Source organism: Natrix helvetica (assembly GCF_964273705.1).
Source record: "Natrix helvetica genome assembly, chromosome: W".
In the NCBI taxonomy this organism is placed as follows: domain Eukaryota; kingdom Metazoa; phylum Chordata; class Lepidosauria; order Squamata; family Natricidae; genus Natrix; species Natrix helvetica.
Window position 1 is genome coordinate 81,889,059 of NC_138555.1, and position 19,849 is coordinate 81,908,907.

At 47.5% G+C, this 19,849-nt stretch overlaps 1 protein-coding gene and 1 long non-coding RNA gene across 2 annotated transcripts in view; both read right to left on the bottom strand.

Moving 5' to 3' along the window:
* Nucleotides 1-207: 207 nt before the first annotated feature.
* ACIN1 (apoptotic chromatin condensation inducer 1) overlaps nt 208-19,849 on the bottom strand; it is a 77,986-nt gene continuing 58,344 nt past the window's right edge. Inside the window, exons 9-18 of the mRNA XM_081968870.1 lie at nt 14,354-14,399; nt 11,396-11,538; nt 11,152-11,307; nt 8,378-8,537; nt 8,119-8,264; nt 6,334-6,441; nt 5,282-5,389; nt 4,009-4,327; nt 2,640-2,740; nt 208-877 (exon numbers count right to left, since the gene is read on the bottom strand). Of these exons, the coding sequence (XP_081824996.1) occupies nt 578-877; nt 2,640-2,740; nt 4,009-4,327; nt 5,282-5,389; nt 6,334-6,441; nt 8,119-8,264; nt 8,378-8,537; nt 11,152-11,307; nt 11,396-11,538; nt 14,354-14,399 (1,587 nt within the window). The 3' untranslated portion in view covers nt 208-577. The remainder of the gene's footprint in view (nt 878-2,639; nt 2,741-4,008; nt 4,328-5,281; nt 5,390-6,333; nt 6,442-8,118; nt 8,265-8,377; nt 8,538-11,151; nt 11,308-11,395; nt 11,539-14,353; nt 14,400-19,849) is intronic.
* On the bottom strand, nt 18,202-19,078 carry LOC309400421. The gene is made up of 2 exons (XR_014176653.1): nt 18,933-19,078; nt 18,202-18,813 (listed from the first exon to the last, which is right to left on the bottom strand). It is a non-coding gene; the product is annotated as an uncharacterized lncRNA (long non-coding RNA).

A 19,849-nucleotide genomic window follows, 5' to 3' on the forward strand; every position in this document is an offset into this window, starting at 1 on the left:
CCCATGTTCCTCCCCGACCTCCTCACTGTCCGAATCTGCTGCCAACTCTGCTGGCGGGCCACAGCACCCCTTTGGGCAAACATACAAGAGCCCCTTGTACCATGGCAGGATTGAAGCGTTCTTTGCAAGAGGACAGTAAACCATTTTTTCTGGCAACGGCGGTGGGCTCCCCGTTTTCCGCGCCCCCAAAAGAAGCAGGACAGCAGCTTTAAAACTAACGCCATCTCTTTATTATGCTCTCTTTCCTGTATCATCAGAAGAATAAAAAAAAAAAACATTTTCCCAAAATAAAATACAAATCAACGGGAAGGACACTGGCTCCAGAAGAGGGGAGCAGGAGGGGTCGGGAATCAAACTTATCCCCACGTTAGGGGGAGGGAGGGGGGAGAGCCCTACCACTTCGGCTGCCTGCCAGCCACGCCGGACCCCTCTCGGCCCTTCCAGCAGTGGGCAAAGAAACTCACTCCCCCTCGTTCCTCCTCGCCTGCAAAACTCAGGAGCTCGATTCGGGGAAAGTGCCCCCACCACCAACTCCTCCCCCCCGGCCTGAAGGTCAAAAGAAAGGCTGGGGAATAGGTCAGCGGCGCCCCCCTCTGTCCTGTACAGGCGTGCTCCGACTCCGACTCCGGCTGTGGCGGCTTTTGGCTTCGCGCCGTTCGCGGTCCCCTCGGCTGCTGCGTTCGCCCGCTCGACTGGCCCCACCGCCGCTGGTGGCATTGGGACGCTCGCGTTCTCGCTCTCTGCTATGTTCCCGCCGCTTGTCCCGCTCGGCTTGGCGGTTGCGTTCCCGCTGACGGGCTTCCTCGGCTTCCAGTTCTTTGCGCCGGCGTTCTCGTTCACGAGCCCGAGCCGCTCGCTCGGCCTGTTTCTGGACACACTGCAAGGAAAGAAGCAGGAAGGGAAGAGCAACTGTTAGACGGGCAGCCACATACAAGCAGTCTCGATTTACGAAGCGCAACTCCAACATTTCAGTTGCTAAGGTAGATGGTTGTTAAGTGAATCGCTGCAGGGAGCCTTGATTTACAACTGTTGATTTAACGAAGCTGTAACTAGTCGCCTAGAGGTGGAGCTCTCGCCTCAAAATCAGGAGGCTGATATTTCTCTCTCTGGGCATGTTGAGAATATACATCTGCTGAATATGACTCCACATTGGCAACAGGAAGGGCATCTGGCCACTAAACCCTCAGCTCCATTGAGTTGCCCAGATTCCATCCCGCAAGGGATTATGGGGTTGTTAAAAGATGATTTAATGAAGCTGTAACGGGACTGAAAAAAGTGACTTGTGACCATTGCATCTCCCTTGGTCAAGCAATCCAAATTCAGACACTTGGCAACTGACTCATACTTATGACGGTTGCAGTGTCCTGGAGTCCTGTGATCACCTTTTGCCAAGTGAAGTCAATGGGGAAGCCAGATTCACTCATCACCTGGGTTAACAACTGCAGTGATTCATTAACAACAGAAGTCTGTAAAATGGAGCAAAACTCACTCAATGACCGTCTTGCTTAGCCACAGAAACTTTGGGTTCAATTGTGGTTGTAAGTTGAGGACTACCTATAACACAGTTGTTAAGTGAAGGTCACAAGGTTACAAAATGGGATCACAGGACCCCGGAACACTTAAATTAAATTAAATTAATTAAATTTATATACCGCCCCCCTCTCCCCGCAGGGACTTGCAACCGTCGTAAATATGAGTCAGTTGCCAAGCTGAATTTTGACCAGGCGACCATAGGGTTCCTGCAATGGTCGCTGGGGGGGGGGGAGGGGGGGGAATGGTCGTAAGTCACATTTTTCAGGCCTGTTGTAACTTCGAACGATGACTAAACAAATGTGCTGTAAGTCGATGAAAGGGCCACATGCGGCTCTGGAGCCACATATTTCTCCAAATATCAAAATTATCTTCTCCACCCAAAGTTTCTGGGTCAGGCAAAAGAAAAATGCCCAGTCATCAAATCTGCTTTTTTCTTCCTAGAGACTGGAAATCAGAAAGAATTTTAAATTGCAGCTTGTAGTTTTACTAAATCGTAGCTCGCAAAAACCGCTTTTAAAGTTATTTTGTGGGAATATGGGCTTCTTTTTTTCATCACCGTTGACAATCACAATTCCAGTCTCTGAAAATCCTGCGACGAGAAGTATAGGCGGTCCTCGACGTACGACAGTTCCCTTAGTGGAAGTTACGACGGCACTGGAAAAAAAAGTGACCCACAACCAATTTTCCACACTTACGACCCTTGCCGCATCCCCCGCGTGGGATAAACATTCAGACCGTTGGCAACCGACTCGTATTGACGACGGTCGCAGTGTCCCCGGGGGGGTCGTGCCATCCCCCTTTTACGACCTTCCGAGGAGCAAAGTCGACGGGGAAGCGGGATTCACTTAACAACCGGGTTCCTCACTGAACCGCTGCAGCGACTCGCTTCACCACGGCCGCAAGACAAGTCGGAAAATTGAGCAGAATTCACTTAAAAGTCCATCTCGCTTAGCAACGAAAGCTCAGTTGCGGTCGTAAGTCGAGGACTGCCTGTAAATTGCACCCGCGTGTGGAGGTACCGAGGGCACCTTCTCATCCTCAGGGCCGAAGAAACCACATCTTGCAACCACCACGTCACCCCCCCACCGACGCTCGTCCCGTCTCACCTGAATGTCCGTGAGGGGTAACCAATAAATGCAGGGCGCTGCCTTGGTTTTGCGGAATAGATCATCGAGAAGTTTAGCCGGAGGTTCTTCCTGGGCCTTTTCTGTTGGGGAGGATAGTAAAAATGTCGGTCGTTATCCTGAGTTTTTGCACAAAAAAAGGGGGGGGGCCTGAAGGAGGAGGCCCGGCCTGAACTCCACCCCCACCCCCTTTTCAACCACTACAGCTTGGTGACCTGAAAAGAGCAATCCTTGGTTAAAAGCAGTTTGTCCATTTGCGGCTCTGGAGCCGCATGTGGCTCTTTCATCCCTCTGCTGCGGCTCCCTGTCACCCGTTGGCCTCACAATTGAGAGGGCTTTCGGTTAGGACAGGTTGAGGAAAAAGGATGCTCCGCCGGGAGGAGACTCTTATAGTGGGGGAACTGGACTTTCGGTCGGCTCCAGAATTCAACAGGGAGCCTCCAATGAGGACTTTCGCGTCTCTTTTGAGTGTTTTAAGATTGCCGATCCCTGGTTAATAGGATTAAATCTACACGAGCCCCCCCCCCCCTCCCGGGACGTTATCCCTACATTCACAGCAGAAAACCCACAAAGTGCTTTCCCCAAAAGCAACGGGAGTTTTCTTGGTTCTTCCTGGAAAACATTTTGCTTCTCCTCCAAGAAGCAGCTTTCTGAAGAACAGCAGAATCTCCTGGGAGGGGAAGCGAAACATTTTCAAGAGGAGGAGGGGTGGGGAAGGACGGTTGTCTTTTGGAAAAGCAGCTTTGGGACGACGATGGCCTGGGTGTTGATGGCGAATCTCCATGGAAGTTCGTCGCTTCAAACTTAAACGTTGGACCTCCAAGTAGGCGACCATGATTCTAGGGATGTTGGGGGGGCTGCCCCCCCCCCACAAGCTTCCCTCTAGCTCGGAAGAGGCAAATTTATTTAATTTATATTCTGCCTTTATTATTTTTTATAAACAACTCAAGATGGCAAATATATTTAACAAGGCTTCCTCCTCCTGTTTTCCCAACAAAAACCCTGTGAGGTGGGTTAGGCAGAGGGAGGGACTGGCCTATAGTCACCCAGATGAGTTTTTATGCCTAAAGTGGGACTAGAACTCCCAGTCTCCTGGTGATTGGACCAAAGTCACCCAGCCAAGTTTTTATGCCTAAGGCAGGACTAGAACTCACGGTCTCCTGGTGATTGGACCAAAGTCACCCAGCTGGCTTTCATGCCCAAAGCGGGACTAGAACTCCCACTCTCCTCGTAATTGGCCCAGTCACCCAGCTGGCTTTCATGGCTAGGGCGGGATTAGAACTCATGCTTGTCCAGTTTCTAGCCTGGTGCCTTAACCATTAGACCAAACTCTCTCTCTCTCTCCTGTTACCTTTCTTCTCTGCTTTCTTCTCCTTCGATTTGGGCCGCTCCTTGCGGCGTCTCTCTCGGGACCGGGAGCGAGAGCGGGGGCCCTCGCGCACTTTGTCCCGATCCCATTCACGCTCCGCCAGGGTCCTCTCCCGGCGCTCCATCTCTCGCTCCCGTTCGGCCCACTGCTCCCGCACAGCCGCCTCCCGCTCCCGTGCCTCCGAGCGCCGGGACAGCTCCCGTTCGCCTCGCGTGCTCGGGCCCACCCCTGGGAAGGTGGGCGCGTCATCCGCCTTGGCCTCTGCGGGACGTTCGGCCAGAAGGCCGCGATGGAAATCCAGCTGAGGAAGAGAAAGGAAGGGCCTCAGGTAAGCAGGTGGAAGCTCTCTTGAGATACAAAATCATACTAGCGAGTAAGGTAAGAAATGTTACCTTATGGCGGTAATGTACAGGTAGTCCTCGACTTATGACCAGTAAACGAATCCGTTCCCCCCCCCCTCCGGGATTCTAAAATGTTTGATTGCTAAGCGAGTTCGTTCCTAGGTAGAGGCAGATATTTCTCTCTCTGGGGATGTTGAGAATATACATCTGCTGAATAGAACTCCGCAATGGCAACAGGAAGGGTATCTGGCCACTAAACACTGAGATCCATTCAGTTGCCCAGATTCCATCCCGCAAGGGATTATGGGGTTATTAAAAGAAGATGATTTAATGAAGCTGTCACGGGACTGAAAAAAGTGACTTGTGACCGTTGCATCTCCCGTGGTCACGCGATCCAAATTCAGACGCTTGGCAACTGACTCATATTTATGACGGTTGCAGTGTCCTGGAGTCATGGGATCACCTTTTGTCAAGTGACGTCAATGGGGAAGCCAGATTCACTCAACACTTGGGTTAACAACTGCAGTGGTTCATTAACAACAAAAGTTCATAAAATAGAACAAAACTCACTTAATGACCGTCTTGCTTAGCCACAGAGATTTTGGGTTCAATTGTGGTTGTAAGTTGAGGACTACCTCTAACAGTTGTTAAGTGAATCTGGCTTCCCCATTGATTCTGCTTGTCAGAAGGTCACAAAAGGCGAATCGCTTGACCCCAGGACGCTGCAACCGTCGTAAATGTGAGTCTTCTAGAAGCGTCTTCTAAAAAAACCCCATCGTTTTTGGAGCATATATTCCTGTTTCACTTTCTTGCACCAAACTCCAGTGCACGGGGGGAGGGGGGCAGCGGGGTGGGGGATAAAGGACACCCCCTCCACCCATCCCATGTCTTTGTTCCCCGTTTGGGCTCCGTACCTCATTCTGCTCCACAAAATCAGCAGATAAAAACTTGGGGTTAGACTGTGGCCACTTGACCCCATGGAGGGCGTTTCGCGTCGCGACGGCTTCTTCCACTGTTGAATACTGAAAGGCAAAAATTGGGGGAAGAGATAAAGAGACAGAGATGGGGAGAGAGACAGAACGAGAGGGGAGAGAAAGAAAGAGGAGAGAAAAAGAGGAGAGAGAGAAAGAGAGGGGGGAGAGAGAAAGAGAGCCGGGGGGGGGGGGGGGAAGAGAAGAAAGAGAAGAGAGGGAGAAAGAGGACAGAGAAAAAGAGAGAGAATGAGAGCCGGAGGGGAGAAAAAGGAAGAAAGACAGAGGGGGGGGGGGAGAGAAAGAGAGCCAAAGGGGAGAAAAAGGAAGAAAGATAGAGAAAGAGAGGAGTGACAGAGAGAAAGAAAGAGGAGAGAGAAAAAGAGAGTAGAGAAGGGGAAAGAGAAAGAAAGGGGAAGAGAGAGAAAAAAAGAGAAAGAAAGAGATGAGAGGCAGAGAAAGAAAAAAGAGAAGAGAAGGAGAAAGATAACAGAGAAAAAGAGAAGAGAAAAAGAGGAGGAGAAAGAGGGGAGAAAGAAAGAAAGGGGGAGAAAGAAAAACGGGAGAGAAAGAGAGAGGAGAGATGTGTTTCCAACTATTTCTCCCCACTGCTCCCCAAATCCCGAATTGTCCCTCTTAAACTGAACCGAAGAAGCTTCTTGGATGAGAAGCGAAACATTTTCAAGGGAGGGGAAAAAAACCCAGGAAAAGTCCAGCTGCCTTTTGGGACAACCGTGACTTGGATCCTAAGAGAATTCCCGTAAGCATTCCACTTAAAAAATTCCCCCGAAAGGAAAGCTTGCTTGAAAATTCTCTCTCAATTCCTTTTCAAAAACCCGGACGGCGTTTTCGCATCAAGCAGCGTCACGAACAAAAACGCACCATCTGAGATCCAAAGCCCGCCTGAGCAGAGCGGGAATCGATTGCGGGAAATGCCAATTTTTCTGGAAAGGAGAATTTCTAGCGGAAGAGGAGGAGGAAGCCCAAAGACTCACTGTGACGTAGCAGTGAGATTTGATCTTGTCGATCCAAAACGCCTCCTCCACCAGGGTGCCCGTCCGGCCCAGCAGCTCCTTCAGTTGCCCCAGGGTGAAGGGCCTCACCTATCCGCATGGACAAAGATCCGAGGATTAAGAAAGGCTCCTGATAGCAATAGCAGACTTAACCGTGTTTTCCCGAAAATAAACTCTAGCATGATTTTTTCCCAGGATACATGTAATATAAGCCCTATCCCAAAAACGAGCCCGTTAAAATCATCAGCCAGACCAGGAATCAGCAACCTGCGGCTCCGGAGCCGCATGTGGCTCTTTCATCCCTCTGCTGCGGCTCCCTATTGCTCAAAATATGCTTGGAATATAAGCCCTATCCCAAAAATAAGGCAGTTAAAATCATCACCCAGACCAGGAATCAGCAACCTGCGGCTCCGGAGCCGCATGTGGCTCTTTCATCCCTCTGCTGCGGCTCCCTATTGCTCAAAATATGCTTGGAATATAAGCCCTATCCCCAAAATAAGCCTGTTAAAATCATCAGCCAGACCAGGAATCAGCAAACTGCGGCTCCGGAGCCACATGTGGCTCCTTCATCTCTCTGCTGCGGCTCCCTGTTGCTCAAAATATGCCTCGCAATCACCAAGGTGCGACACCCATGGCGTGCAATTTATTGAGCTTTTCGACCCCCCGGTAGGCCAACCATGCATAAATCCAAGAAAAGTTTCATTAGAAAACAGAATGTTTAATTCAACTACATATGGTAGTTTTGTGGCCGCTCAGGAAATATCATATTTTTCAGAGTATAAGACGCACCTTTTTCCCTAAAAAAAAAGAGGCTGAAAATCTGGGTGCGTCTCATACACTGAATACAGCATTTTTTTGTCTCTTGAAACCCTGTCCCTTCCCCAAAATGCCCGTGCAAAGCTTGCAGGAAGCTTTTAGAGAGCTCCTGGGGGCTGGGGAGGGCAGAAATGAGCAAAAAAAGCCCGGTTTTTGCTCAATTTTACAGCCCCCGCAGCCCCCAGGAGCACTCTATAAGCTTCCTAAAGGCTATCCATGCCCCCCCCTTTTTTTTAACTAAAAATGGGCCATTTTTGTTTGTTTTTGCTTCCCCCATCCACCCAGGAGCACTTTGCAAGTCCCCTAAAGGTTATTCATGCCTTTTTTTGGGGGGGGGGGGGAAACGGGGTCGTTTTCGCAAAAAATGGGCCATTTTAGGGAGGTTTGCAGAGTGCAAAAACTTTTTTAAAAAAATTTGCCTCTTCAAAACCTTGGTGTGTCTTGCACTCCGGTGCGTCTTATACTCCGAAAAATACGATAGTCAGGCACCGGAAAGCTTTTGTGGCATCCCGGTGATTTCTTTTCTGTGGAAAATCGATCTCAGTGGCTCTTTTGAGTGTTTAAGGTTGCAGATCCCTGAGCCAGACGGAGGCAATTCATATTGTATTTCCCCAAAATAAGACCTAACCAGAAAATAATCTTTTGGAGAAAAAAATATAATATTAAGACCCGGTTTTATTTTAGGGGGAAACACGGTGTATATGCTGTTTTACAGCCCTCTCTAAACCGTTTTACAGAGTTGGCCTCTTGACCCCAACAATCTGGGTCTTCCGTTTACCCACCTCAGAAGGATGAAAGGCTGAGTCAACCTGGCGAGATTCGAACTGCCAAACTGCAGGCAGCCGGCAGGCAGCAGAAGTAGCCTGCCGTACCGTACTCTAACCACTGCACCACCCGATGCCTCCGAAAAGAAAACCCCAAATAGTTACAGCGTCCCCCTCAAATACTCACAAGGTTGCAGATGTGAACGATACAGCTGATCTTGCCCCGTGGTGGGGAGGGGACCTGGGCCGTGCGGACGGGGTCATCGATGGTAATGGAGACTCCAGAACGTTGCTGGCTGATGGACCGCCGGGTGAGGGTGTCGCTCAGTGTGACTGCGGGAGCCAAGAGAGACAGAAGTCCATAGGTGAGTCTTACCTGTCGGGGTGTGTGTGTGTGTGTGTGTGTGAATCGCTTCCCCTCTTCTGCCGATCATCCCCCGAGATACCTTTTTTGACTTCATGCTCTACGGGGGGAGGCAGAACCACCGTCTCTACAGCGATAACGGGCGCCGACTCCGGCTGCTCTTCCTCGTGGACCTTCTCCTCCTCTTCTTCCTCTTCCTCTTCCTCCCCTTGGCCGTTCTCTTGCCCTTCGACCGGGACCACCTGGGAGGGAAGAATGGGACCGAGTTTCTCAGCCTGGAAGGGACCAGGCTGAATATGACAAAACAACGTTTTGCTCTAAACCAGGGATTAGCAATCTCCCAACTCAATATTTTCTATTCCATTCTTTCTCATTCTGTTCTACTCTTTTTTCCAAGTCTTATTTTGTTTTATTTTTTTATAAATATCTCAAATCAATGCGCGAACAGCGTGACACCTGGGTGTCATATATTTTAATATAAATAAAGCTAATAAACTTAATCATAATTATTACATTCCATCAACTTAGGCATTTCTAATAATAATATACCTTTATATTAGGTTACAAACTATCACGGCTCAATCGTTCCCCATTTCCCCGTCATTACTTTCTTTTTGTTTTATAAAAATGTATACATTAATATTCCCCCTTCTCTTATTTCTGTCGCTTATTCTAGCTTTTCATCACATCACACTTGATTAAACAACTGTTTCTTTCTTCCCTATCTAACTGCTAATCATGTCACCAACCTAAAAAAAAAGAGGAGAGAGAGAAAAGGAAAAGCAAATCAGAATAACAACAAAAGAAATCATCCATCCATCATCTCTTGCCCGCTTCATTGTTCTGCTCTGTTCTATTCTATCCTATTTTACCCTACAACCTCCAGTGTTGGAGTACTACAACTTCTGGTGGCAAGCTGTTCCACTGATTAATTGTCCTCACTGTCAGAAAATTCCTACTTACCGTATTTTTCGGAGTATGACACACTTTTTTGCCTCCCAAAAGGGGGTGAAAACGTCTATGCATCTTATAGACTGAATATTGCTGAAGCCCCGCCCACCCGTTTTTTGGCCTTTGCACGCCTTGTTTTCACGCCTTTTTTCAGCCCATTTTTGAGGCTTTTTTCAGCCCGTTATTTTTTGGGGGGAAACGGGCTGAAAAAGCCTCAAAAACGGGCTGAAAAAAGCATTACAAAAGAGCCAAAAAAAAAAAAAAGCCTCAAAAAGAGCAAAAAAAGCCCCCCAAATGGGCAACCCCTCCCAAATGAGCCAAAATGCCTCGAAAAAGGGCCAAAAAATGTGCCGAAAATGAGTAGAAAAAAGGCTGGAAAACAGCTGAAAAAAGGCCCCCGAAGAAGGGCTGAAAATGCGGCACGCGAAGACCAAAAACCTTTTTTGGGTTATTTTCCTCTCCTAAATTTAAGTGCGTTTTATAATCTGAAAAATACGGTAATTCTAGGTTGCTTTTCTCTCCTTGATTAGTTTCTATCGATTGTTTTTTGTCTCGTTTTTGGGTGCTTTGGAGAATAAGTGGACCCGCTCTTCTTTATATGCAGATTTTCAATTGCTTCAATGGCAAATCCATAGAATTAATCTTATATTCCGTGGAGTTGCTAAAAATGGATTACAGACGTTTCGTTACCAACTTAGGTAACATCATCAGTGTTCCTGGCAAGCTGAGTTTGGTCTATACACGCAGAGAGGCAACAGTGGCTCCTCTCTCTTTCCTGCCTCTGTTGGCAAAGCGATCTTCAGTAGCCAAATTTTGGGTGGGGACAAGGGGTGGTTGTCAGGGTTGGTATTCAGCCGGTTTGGACTGGTTCACCCGAAGTGGCAGTGGAAATCGCGTGTGGCCACATCCATCCACCCCGGCTCAATGCTGTCCTATTTAGACACGTTTTTGAGGACAGGTGCATGCGTGGAAGGCTGGCAGCACAGTCAGGCAGTGAGGAGGTTGGGGAGGAAGATGGGCCAGTCCTGGGGGTTGAGGAAAGGTCAGACGAGGGTTCTGCGTCGGAGGTAGAGAGGGAGCCTAGATAGCAGTGAGACAGAGGAACAGCTGGAGCCTGTTCCCAGTATGCACATGCGCAGAGCTACCAGAAGACAAGAACAACTAAGGAAGCAGGGTTGAGTGAACGGGGAGGGGGCTTTTGCAGGAAGCAATTCGTTCCTTCGGTCGTTTCAAGAGTGGAAAGTTCTGTTTGTGACTATAAGAGACTCTGTGCCAAATGTGGCCTTGCCCTGCCTTGGGAAGCTAGTTATCTGGCAGCTCGCCAAGCGAGATAAGGTTCGTGTGGATAAACATTCCTCGGAAAGACTGTTTGCTAAGCCTTGTAGACTGTGACTGAAAGGAATTCACAGTTGTGTCAAGTGTTGCCTTGCCCCGTGTGTGGAAACTAGTTATCTGGCAGCTCTCCAAGCGAGATAAGGTTCGTGTGGATAAATATTCCTCCGAAAGGCTGTTTGCCAAGTCTTTATGGACTGTGAAGGAAAGGAATTCACAGTTGTGTAAATAAAAGAGGTTTTACCCGGGACCAAGACTCTGCTTCATGCTTGTTAAGGAAACCTAGGTCAGAAGAAGGTTTTAGGGTATTTTTAGTTTTCCCCGTGTCTAAATCCGAGCATCGCCTCCGCTCTGCAATTAGTATCTGCCTTAATGATTTTGTTTACGGGAGATTGGCCGTTCACCACCCCGGAAATCGATGGGAGACGCGAGAGCTGTAAAAACAACGGAGTTGAACAAATCGGCTGTCCGGTGAGCGGGCAACTTTGTGGCTCGGCGAGTCTCGCGCCCGAGTGCCGCTTCCGTCCTGGGGACCGATCGGGAGCTACTACCGTTGCCCTCCCCAGCACCAACCTGCGTGACAGTACGGCAGATCTTGAGCGCTTTCTCGTGAGCTGGCTCTTCCAAGTGGCGCTCGGCTTCGTCTTCCGAGATGCGGGAGTCGTCGGCGTGAAGGTCCACCACAGCTTCCTGGCCTCCCAGCGGCGGCTTAATCTCTGGGATCAGGCTCTGGAGGAGGAAGGAAGGAGAAAAAGCACATCAGGGTTCGGATCTCGGCTGTCCCGGAGTTCGACTTTTGTCCCAGCCAGACGGTTACCTTGAGGGATTCAGTGGTGATGCTGATCGAAGGTTTCTTCTGGGTCGTGGCGGTGCTGGAACCCCAGCGCCGTTTGCGGCCCACCGGCTGGCTTCCTTCGGTGTCACTGTTTGTGGCGACCGGCCCTTTGGCTACGGAGGATGCTAAAAGCGAGGGAGGGAGGGAAGGAATTAATAACTGGAGCAGTTTCCTCAGGACATGGTTGGAGGCAGGTTTTTTCTTGAGGTGGCTCGAGTGAGCGAGTCAGTTCACGCCCACCCGCTTTCCCTAAATCCCATGCCCTCTTCTGCATGATCTGCCAATACAGTAGTCCTCGACTTACAACAAGGGAGCCCAAAATTTGTTGCTAAGCGAGACAATTGAGTTTCTTGCCACAGCCGTTAAGCAAAACTGGCTGTCATTGACTTTGCTTGTCAGAAGGCTGCAACAGGGGATCACATGACCCCGGGACGCTGCGACCGTCATACATATGAACCGGTGGCCAAGTGCTCGAATGTTGATTAATGGGGATGCTGCCATGGCCGTGTGAACAACGGTCATAAGTCAGAAAAATGGTCGCAAGTCACTCTTTTTCAATGCTGCTCTAAGTTCAAATGAATGGTTGTACGTTGAGGGCTATCTATTAGGATTAAAAAAAAAGAATCTACTTCAGTTTTTTTCAACCTTAGACCCTTTTAAGATGGGTGGACTTCAATTCCCAGAATTCCCCAGCCAGCAAAGCATAACATCCTGGGAGTTGAAGTCCACCCATCTTAAAAGGCCTGAGGTTGAGAAAGCCGTTCCTAGTAAAATCACAGCTGTCTTCATTACTACAGGCATTAAATGGATTCTGTTTCTGCTACCCCCATACTACGTATAGCAATCTGGATGGAACAATTGGTGCAGAGGATGGTATCATTGAAAAAAATAAAAATATTTTACCAGGCATACCTTTAAAAATAACACATCCCGTCCCATCAAAGTGGGCTGGGTGACTTTGGGCCAATCACCAGGAGATTGGGAGTTCTAGTCCCGCCTTAAGGCAAGAAAGCTGGCTGGGCGACTTTGGGCCAATCACCAGGGGATTGGGAGTTCTAGTCCCGCCTTAAGGCAAGAAAGCTGGCTGGGCGACTTTGGGCCAATCACCAGGAGATTGGGAGTTCTAGTCCCGCCTTAAGGCAAGAAAGCTGGCTGGGCAACTTTGGGCCAATCACCAGGGGATTGGGAGTTCTAGTCCCGCCTTCAGGCAAGAAAGCTGGCTGGGTGGGCCAATCACCAGGAGACTGGGAGTTCTAGTCCCGCCTTAAGGCAAGAAAGCTGGCTGGGCGACTTTGGGTCAATCACCAGGAGATTGGGAGTTCTAGTCCCACCTCAAGGCATGAAAGCTGGCTGGGTGGGCCAATCACCAGGAGATTGGGAGTTCTAGTCCCGTTTTAGGCAGAAAAGCCAACTGGGTGACTTGGCCCCAGTCTGTCTTTTCCAGTCCAACCTGCCTCACAGGGTTTTTGTTGTTGTGGTGGAAAAAACAGGGGGAGGAAAGAGTATGTTTGCCATTTTTTTACTTATAAAAGTGGGCTAAAAATCTTAACAAACGAGCACCTTTCTGGAAAGCTCAAGTTGTAACTTCAGCCGGTTGCTAAGAGACTGATTGTTAAGTGAGGACTAACTATATTTCAGTGTGTTTAATTTGTAACCAGTGTATTTAACTGTATTTAATTTAATGTATTTAATGTAAATGCATAGGAGGGGTATTTAATCCCACCGGCCTCCACTGCGGGAATGTGACTTGAGGCTCCCTCTCCAAAGCCCAGATTTTTTTTCAAGGCTACAATCCCTTGCATTCTGCTCTGGAGAGTGACCTTGTCTTCTCTGGGGGAAGCATGGGAATGTCCACCCTCCTTCCATCTCAGCAGAAGACATGTGCTCTCCCACTCCTTAAAGCAAAGGTCTCCAACCTTGGCTACTTTTAAGACTTGTGGACTTCAACCCACACAATTCCTCAGCCACAGTCTCTGACGATTCAACTTGTGGACTTCAACTCCCAGAATGCCTCAGCCAATCTCCGACCATAGGAAGTTTAAGACTTGTGGACTTCAACCCCCAGAATTCCTCAGCTAGTCTCCCACCATGGCAAGTTTAAGGCTTGTGGACTTCAACTCCCAGAATGCCTCAGCCAGTCTCTGACCATGGCAAGTTTAAGACTTGTAGACTTCAACTCCCAGAATGCGTCAGCCAATCTCTGACCATGGGAAGTTTATGACTTGTGGACTTCAACTCCCAGAATGCGTCAGCCAATCTCTGACCATGGGAAGTTTATGACTTGTGGACTTCAACTCCCAGAATGCCTCAGCCAGTCTCCAACCATGGCAAGTTTAAGACTTGTGGACTTCAACTCCCAGAATGCCTCAGCCAGTCTCCAACCATGGCAAGTTTAAGACTTGTGGACTTCAACTCCCAGAATGCCTCAGCCAATCTCCGACCATAGGAAGTTTAAGACTTGTGGACTTCAACCCCCAGAATGCCTCAGCCAGTCTCTGACCATGGCTAGTTTAAGACTTGTGGACTTCAACTCCCAGAATGCCCCAGCCAGTCTCCAACCATGGCAAGTTTAACACTTGTAGACTTCAACCCCCAGAATGCCTCAGCCAGTCTCTGACCATGGCAAGTGTAAGACTTGTGGACTTCAACTCCCATTCCCAGAATTCCTCAGCCTCCAACCTTAGCACTTATGGACTTCAATCCCCACAATTCCTCAGCCAATCTCCGACCATGGCAACTTGTGGACTTCAACTCCCAGAATGCCTCAGCCAACAATGCTGAGGTGAGGAATTCTGGGAGTTGAAGTCCACAAGTCTTAAAGTTGCCTCAGCTTTCAGGAGGTGGGACTCCAGAGGACCCCCCAACCCTTTTGAGATGTCTCACCAAGCGGTCAAGGGAGGGTTGAGCTCAACGGGCGGACAACCTGCCCCTTTTACTTACAGACGACGGAGATTTTCCTCTTGAAGGCCTTGGGCTGAGTCGAACCCTGTGGAGAAAGGGAAGGAAGAAGGGAAGGGCACAGAGAGAGAGAGAGAGAGGGAGGGAGGGGAGAAAGACAAAGAAAGAAAGAAAACCCCGTGTAGAGGGGGAAGTCACGTCAGTATCGGGGATTTGGAAAGCGGCCGTCGCATCTGAGGGACATCAAAGGGGGAGGGAAGGGGGAGAGTAGGCCTAAATAATGGAGGGGCCCAGATGAAGGGGTGGGGGAGGGGCCAAGGGGTCTCCTGCTGCCTCGGCAATGAAGTGGAGAGGGTAGAATCCTGCCTCCCCTAACTGACCACCAAATCTGGTCAGTTTATTTGCACGTGGCCCCTGCCGTCTAGGGAGGTCCACAATTGGGAGTGGGAATCCCCGGAAGCGGCCCTCATGAGGACTAGAAACCCTTTTAGAACATTCTCTTATTTCAGGAGTCTCCAACCGTGGCAACTTTAAGACTGGTGGACTTCAACTCCCACAATGCCTCAGTCGGCTTTAGCTAAAGCTTTAAGACTGGTGGACTTCATCTCCCAGAATGCCTCAGTCGGCTTGAGCTAAAGCTTTTAAGACTGGTGGACTTCAACTCCCAGAATGCCTCAGCCGGCTTGAGCTAAAGCTTTAAGACTGGTGGACTTCAACTCCCAGAATGCCTCAGCCAGGTTTAGCTAAAGCTTTAAGACTGGTAGACTTCAACTCCCAGAATGCCTCAGCCAGGTTTAGCTAAAGCTTTAAGACTGGTAGACTTCAACTCCCAGAATGCCTCAGCCAGGTTTAGCTAAAGCTTTAAGACTGGTAGACTTCAACTCCCAGAATGCCTCAGCTGGGTTTAGCTAAAGCTTTAAGACTGGTAGACTTCAACTCCCAGAATGCCTCAGCCAGGTTTAGCTAAAGCCGGCTGAGGCATTCTGGGAGTTGAAGTCCACCAGTCTTAAAGTTGCCAAGGTTGGAGATTCATGCTCTATTTGATCTTTCAGGAGGTCTAAACTGGGTTTCTAGTCCTCAGGGGTACGAGAAATTGAAACGGTTCTGTGGTTTGGGCTTTGTTTCCTTGCAGACGTTTCGTTGCCGACCTAGGTAACGTCATCAATGTTCGGAAAGGAGGGAGGTTTCCAGCATTCACCACACAGTTCAACCCCGAACTGTAAATATTCTCCTTTATGGGCGTAAATGTTTCCGGAGCTAAAACTACTCCAGGGTTAGGAATTAAATGTAACTGAGGAAAAATAACACCCCGTTCTATTTAAGACGAAAATCCACATCCCGCTAGTGACCAGTGGGCAAAACCCACGTGGCCTTGTTAGCGGTGGCACCAAATTAAGGAACAATTACCAGTTCTACTTGGGTCTCCTTTTTATTCGGAAAATTTCACGATTTTAGGAATACTTTCAACAGGCAAACTATTGTTTTCATAATTTGCTCCAGAAAGGTTTTAATTAAAAAAAAGAAAGAATTCCATGGTTATATTTCCTGCTTTTAATAGTTTCTCCTCAGTGTTATTTTTTAAAAAAATTCTGTATTATGGACAGATGACTGGATGCTTTTAATGAAAAAAAAAGGGAAGCAGGAGTGAAAGCAAAGGCTGAAGTCGGTGTGGAGGCCCAAACTCTTGGGTCTCAGCTGCATGGGATTACAGGTACCATTATCCCCAGCCAGCCTACCCTGTCCTGCACTGACTGGAAATGATGGGAATTGAAAGCACACGCAAGCATAGGAGAAACCCGCCACTAGCAATTCTTTAGTATGTCCATATATGAAATACTTTTGCCCACTTTCAGGATTTTTAGTTATATCCATCCATCCATTGTATCTTTCTATCTCCACATCTATTCCATCATTTATTCTATCAATTAATCAATCAACCAATCTATACCAAATCTACCTGCTATATTTACCTATCTATCCTTCTATCCATCCATCGTAGCTATCTATTCTATCTATCATCTATCTATCTATCTATCTATCTATCTATCTATCTATCTATCTATCTATCTATCTATCTATCTATCTATCTACCTACCTACCTATCAATCTATCTATCGTATCTATCCAATCTACCTACCTATCATTGTATCTAGCAATTCTTTAGTATATCCATATATACTTTTGCCCACTTTCTGGAATTTTAGTTATATCAATCCATCCATTGTATCTTTCTATCTCTACATCTATTCTATCAATCAATCAATCAATCAATCTAAACTGAATCTACCTACTGTATTTACCTATCTGTCCATCCATCCATTATATCTATCTATCCTATCTATTTACCTATTGTATCTATTGTATCTATCTATCTATCTGTCGTTTCTATCTATCGTATCTATCTATGGCAGTGATGGTGAACCTATGGCACGCGTGCCACAGGTGGCACGCGGAGCCATGTCAGGGCACGCGAGCGCTGCCCTGTCAGCTGGCCAGCGCGCATGTGCGTGCTGGCCAGCTGATTTCACCCTTTTTTGAAGCCATTTTTCGCCCTCCCCAGGCTCCAGAGGCTTTATAGGAGACTGGGGAGGGCAAAAAGAGCCTCCCCCACCCCCCCGGAGGCCCTCCGGAGGCCTCAGGGACAATCCGGAGGCTTCCCTGAAGCCTTTGGAGCGCTCAAAACGACCCTCCAAGCAAACCGGAAGTCACTTCCGGATTGCTCAAGGGTCGTTTTAAGCGTTCCGAAGGCTTCAGGGAAGCCTCCAGATGGTCCCTGAAGCCTCTGGAGGGCCTCCTGGGGGGCATGGGAGGCTCTTTTCACCCTCCCCAGGCTCCTATAAAGCCTCTGGAGGGCCTCCTGGGGAGGGCGAAAAAAGCATGTAAAAATGGGGGGGCCACGCCTGTTGTGCGCACATGCACACTGGGCGGTCACGTATTGCATTATGGGTGCGGCACGCCCGCACACGACCCCCCTGCGCTCCCCCCACTTGTGGCACGCAAGCCAAAAAAGGTTCGCCATGGCTGATCTATGGTATCATTTATTATCTATTTATCTATCTATTTATCTATCTATTTATCTATCTATTTATCTATCATCTATCTATCATCTATCTATCTATCTATCTATCATCTATCTATCTATCTATCTATCTATCTATCTATCTATGGTATCATTTATTATCTATCGTATCTATCTAATCTACCTATCTATCTATTGTATCTAGCAATTCTTTAGTATATCCATATAGGAAATACTTTTGCCTACTTTCTGGAATTTTAGCTATATCCATCCATCCATTGTATCTTTCTATCTCTACATCTAATCTATCATCTATTCTATCAATCAATCAATCTATACCGAATCTACCTACTATATTTACTTATCTATCCATCCATCGTAGCTATCTATTGTATATATTGTATCTATCTATCTAATCTATCCTGTATCTACCTACCGTATTTACCTATCCATCCATCCATCCATCCATCCATCCATCCTCTATCTATCTATCTATCTATCTATCTATCTATCTATCTATCTATCATCTATCTATCTATCATCTATCTATCTATCATCTATCTACCGTATCTATCTAATCTACCGATCTATCTATTGTATCTGGCAATTGATTAGTATATCCATACATGATTTTTTTTGCCCACTTTCTGCAGTTTTAGTTATATCCATCCATCCACTGTATCTTTCTATTTCTACATCTACCTACCTACTGTATCTATCCATCCATCCATCGTAGCTATCTAATCTAATCTAATCTAATCTAATCTAATCTATCTGTCTGTCGTATCCAGCAATTCATTAGTATATCCATATATGATTTTTTTTGCCCACTTTCTGGATTTTGTGTTACGTATTTATTTTTATATCTACCTATCTATCCACCCACCCACCATCTATCTAAAATAAATATGTAACTAAAAATCCAGAAAGTGGGCAAAATTATATCAAAGAGAAAAATAGAAAAGAAAAAGTATACAATAAAGAATTGCTAGCAGTGGGTTTCCCCTTACGTGTTTTTATATAACCGGCTTTGATGGTCAGGCTTGCCAAATTCATTAAGACAGACTATCAACTTGTGGTCAGAGGGGGGGGAAAAGAATGGAGAATAATATAGAAACAGTTTTGAATTTTAGCCATTTTAACCCTTGGAGTAGGTTCAACATAACGGACATGTTTAAAACTTGGACCTTTTAATCCCTCTGGTATTTTGCAGAGATTTTACCTAGCTGCAACATTTATTCAGTTATAGGACATTCTTCAAGTAATCCTAATTATGTAGTTCAGAGGTGTGAACTACAGCCCTTTTATGACTTGTGAACTTCAACTCCCAGAATTCCTGAGCCAGTCTGGCCCTTTTAGGACTTGTGGACTTCAACTCCCAGAATCCCTGAGCCAGCCTGGGGAAGTATGGCCCTTTCCGGACTTGTGGACTTCAATTCCCAGAATCCCTGAGCCAACCTGGGGAAGTGTGGCCCTTTCAGGACTTGTGGACTTCAACTCCCAGAATCCCTGAGCCAGTCTGAGAAAGTGTGGCCTTTATGACTTGTGGACTTCAACTCCCAGAATCCCTGAGCCAGTCTGAGAAAGTGTGGCCTTTATGACTTGTGGACTTCAACTCCCAGAATCCCTGAGCCAGCCTGGGGAAGTATGGTCCTTTTAGGACTTGTGGACTTCAACTCCCAGAATCCCTGAGCCAGCCTGGGGAAGTGTGGCCCTTTCAGGACTTGTGGACTTCAACTCCCAAAATTCCTGAGCCAGCATGGCTGACTCAGGTATTCTGGGAGCTGAAGTCCACAAGTCAGTATTCTTCAATTTACAACAGTTCATTTAGTGACCGAACGGCACTGAAAAAAGCGACAGGATCATTTTTCACACTTACGACCATTGTAGCATTCCCCATGGTCACATGATTTACATTCAGATGCTTGGCACACTTGACTCCCATTTATGACGATTGCCGTGATCCCCTTTTGCGGCCTTCCACTGAGCAAAATCAACGGGGAAAGCACTTAACGACCGTGCTCCTAACTTAACAACGGGAACCGTTCAGTTAAAAACTGGGGCAAAATCGTAGCACGGGGCAAAACTCACCTCGCAAATTTCTCACTCAGCAACGTAAATTTTGGGCTCTCCGGTGGTTGTTAAGTGAGGACTACCCTGTAGCTGAAGGAGGGACTTCATGACCCTTCGAACAATGAATCAGTGGGTCTCCAGAAGTTGTGGGTCCTCCATCCCTTTTAAAGGAGAGATTGGGCAACTCTCAATAAAAGGAGAATTTTTGTAGCTCAGGATTGAAATGACTGATTTCTAGATTAGTCCTCGACTTACGGCCGCAATTGAGCACCAACATTTCTGCTGTTGAGACGGGCGTGAAGTGAGTTTTGCCCCGTTTTACGACCTTCCTTGCTACCGTTGTTAAGGGAATCCGGGGTGGGTTTGATTTACATCGAGGCGGTTTTAAATCACGGGACTGAAAAATCACTAGTAAAAAGGGCTTGATTTAAATCGTGTTTTTTTTT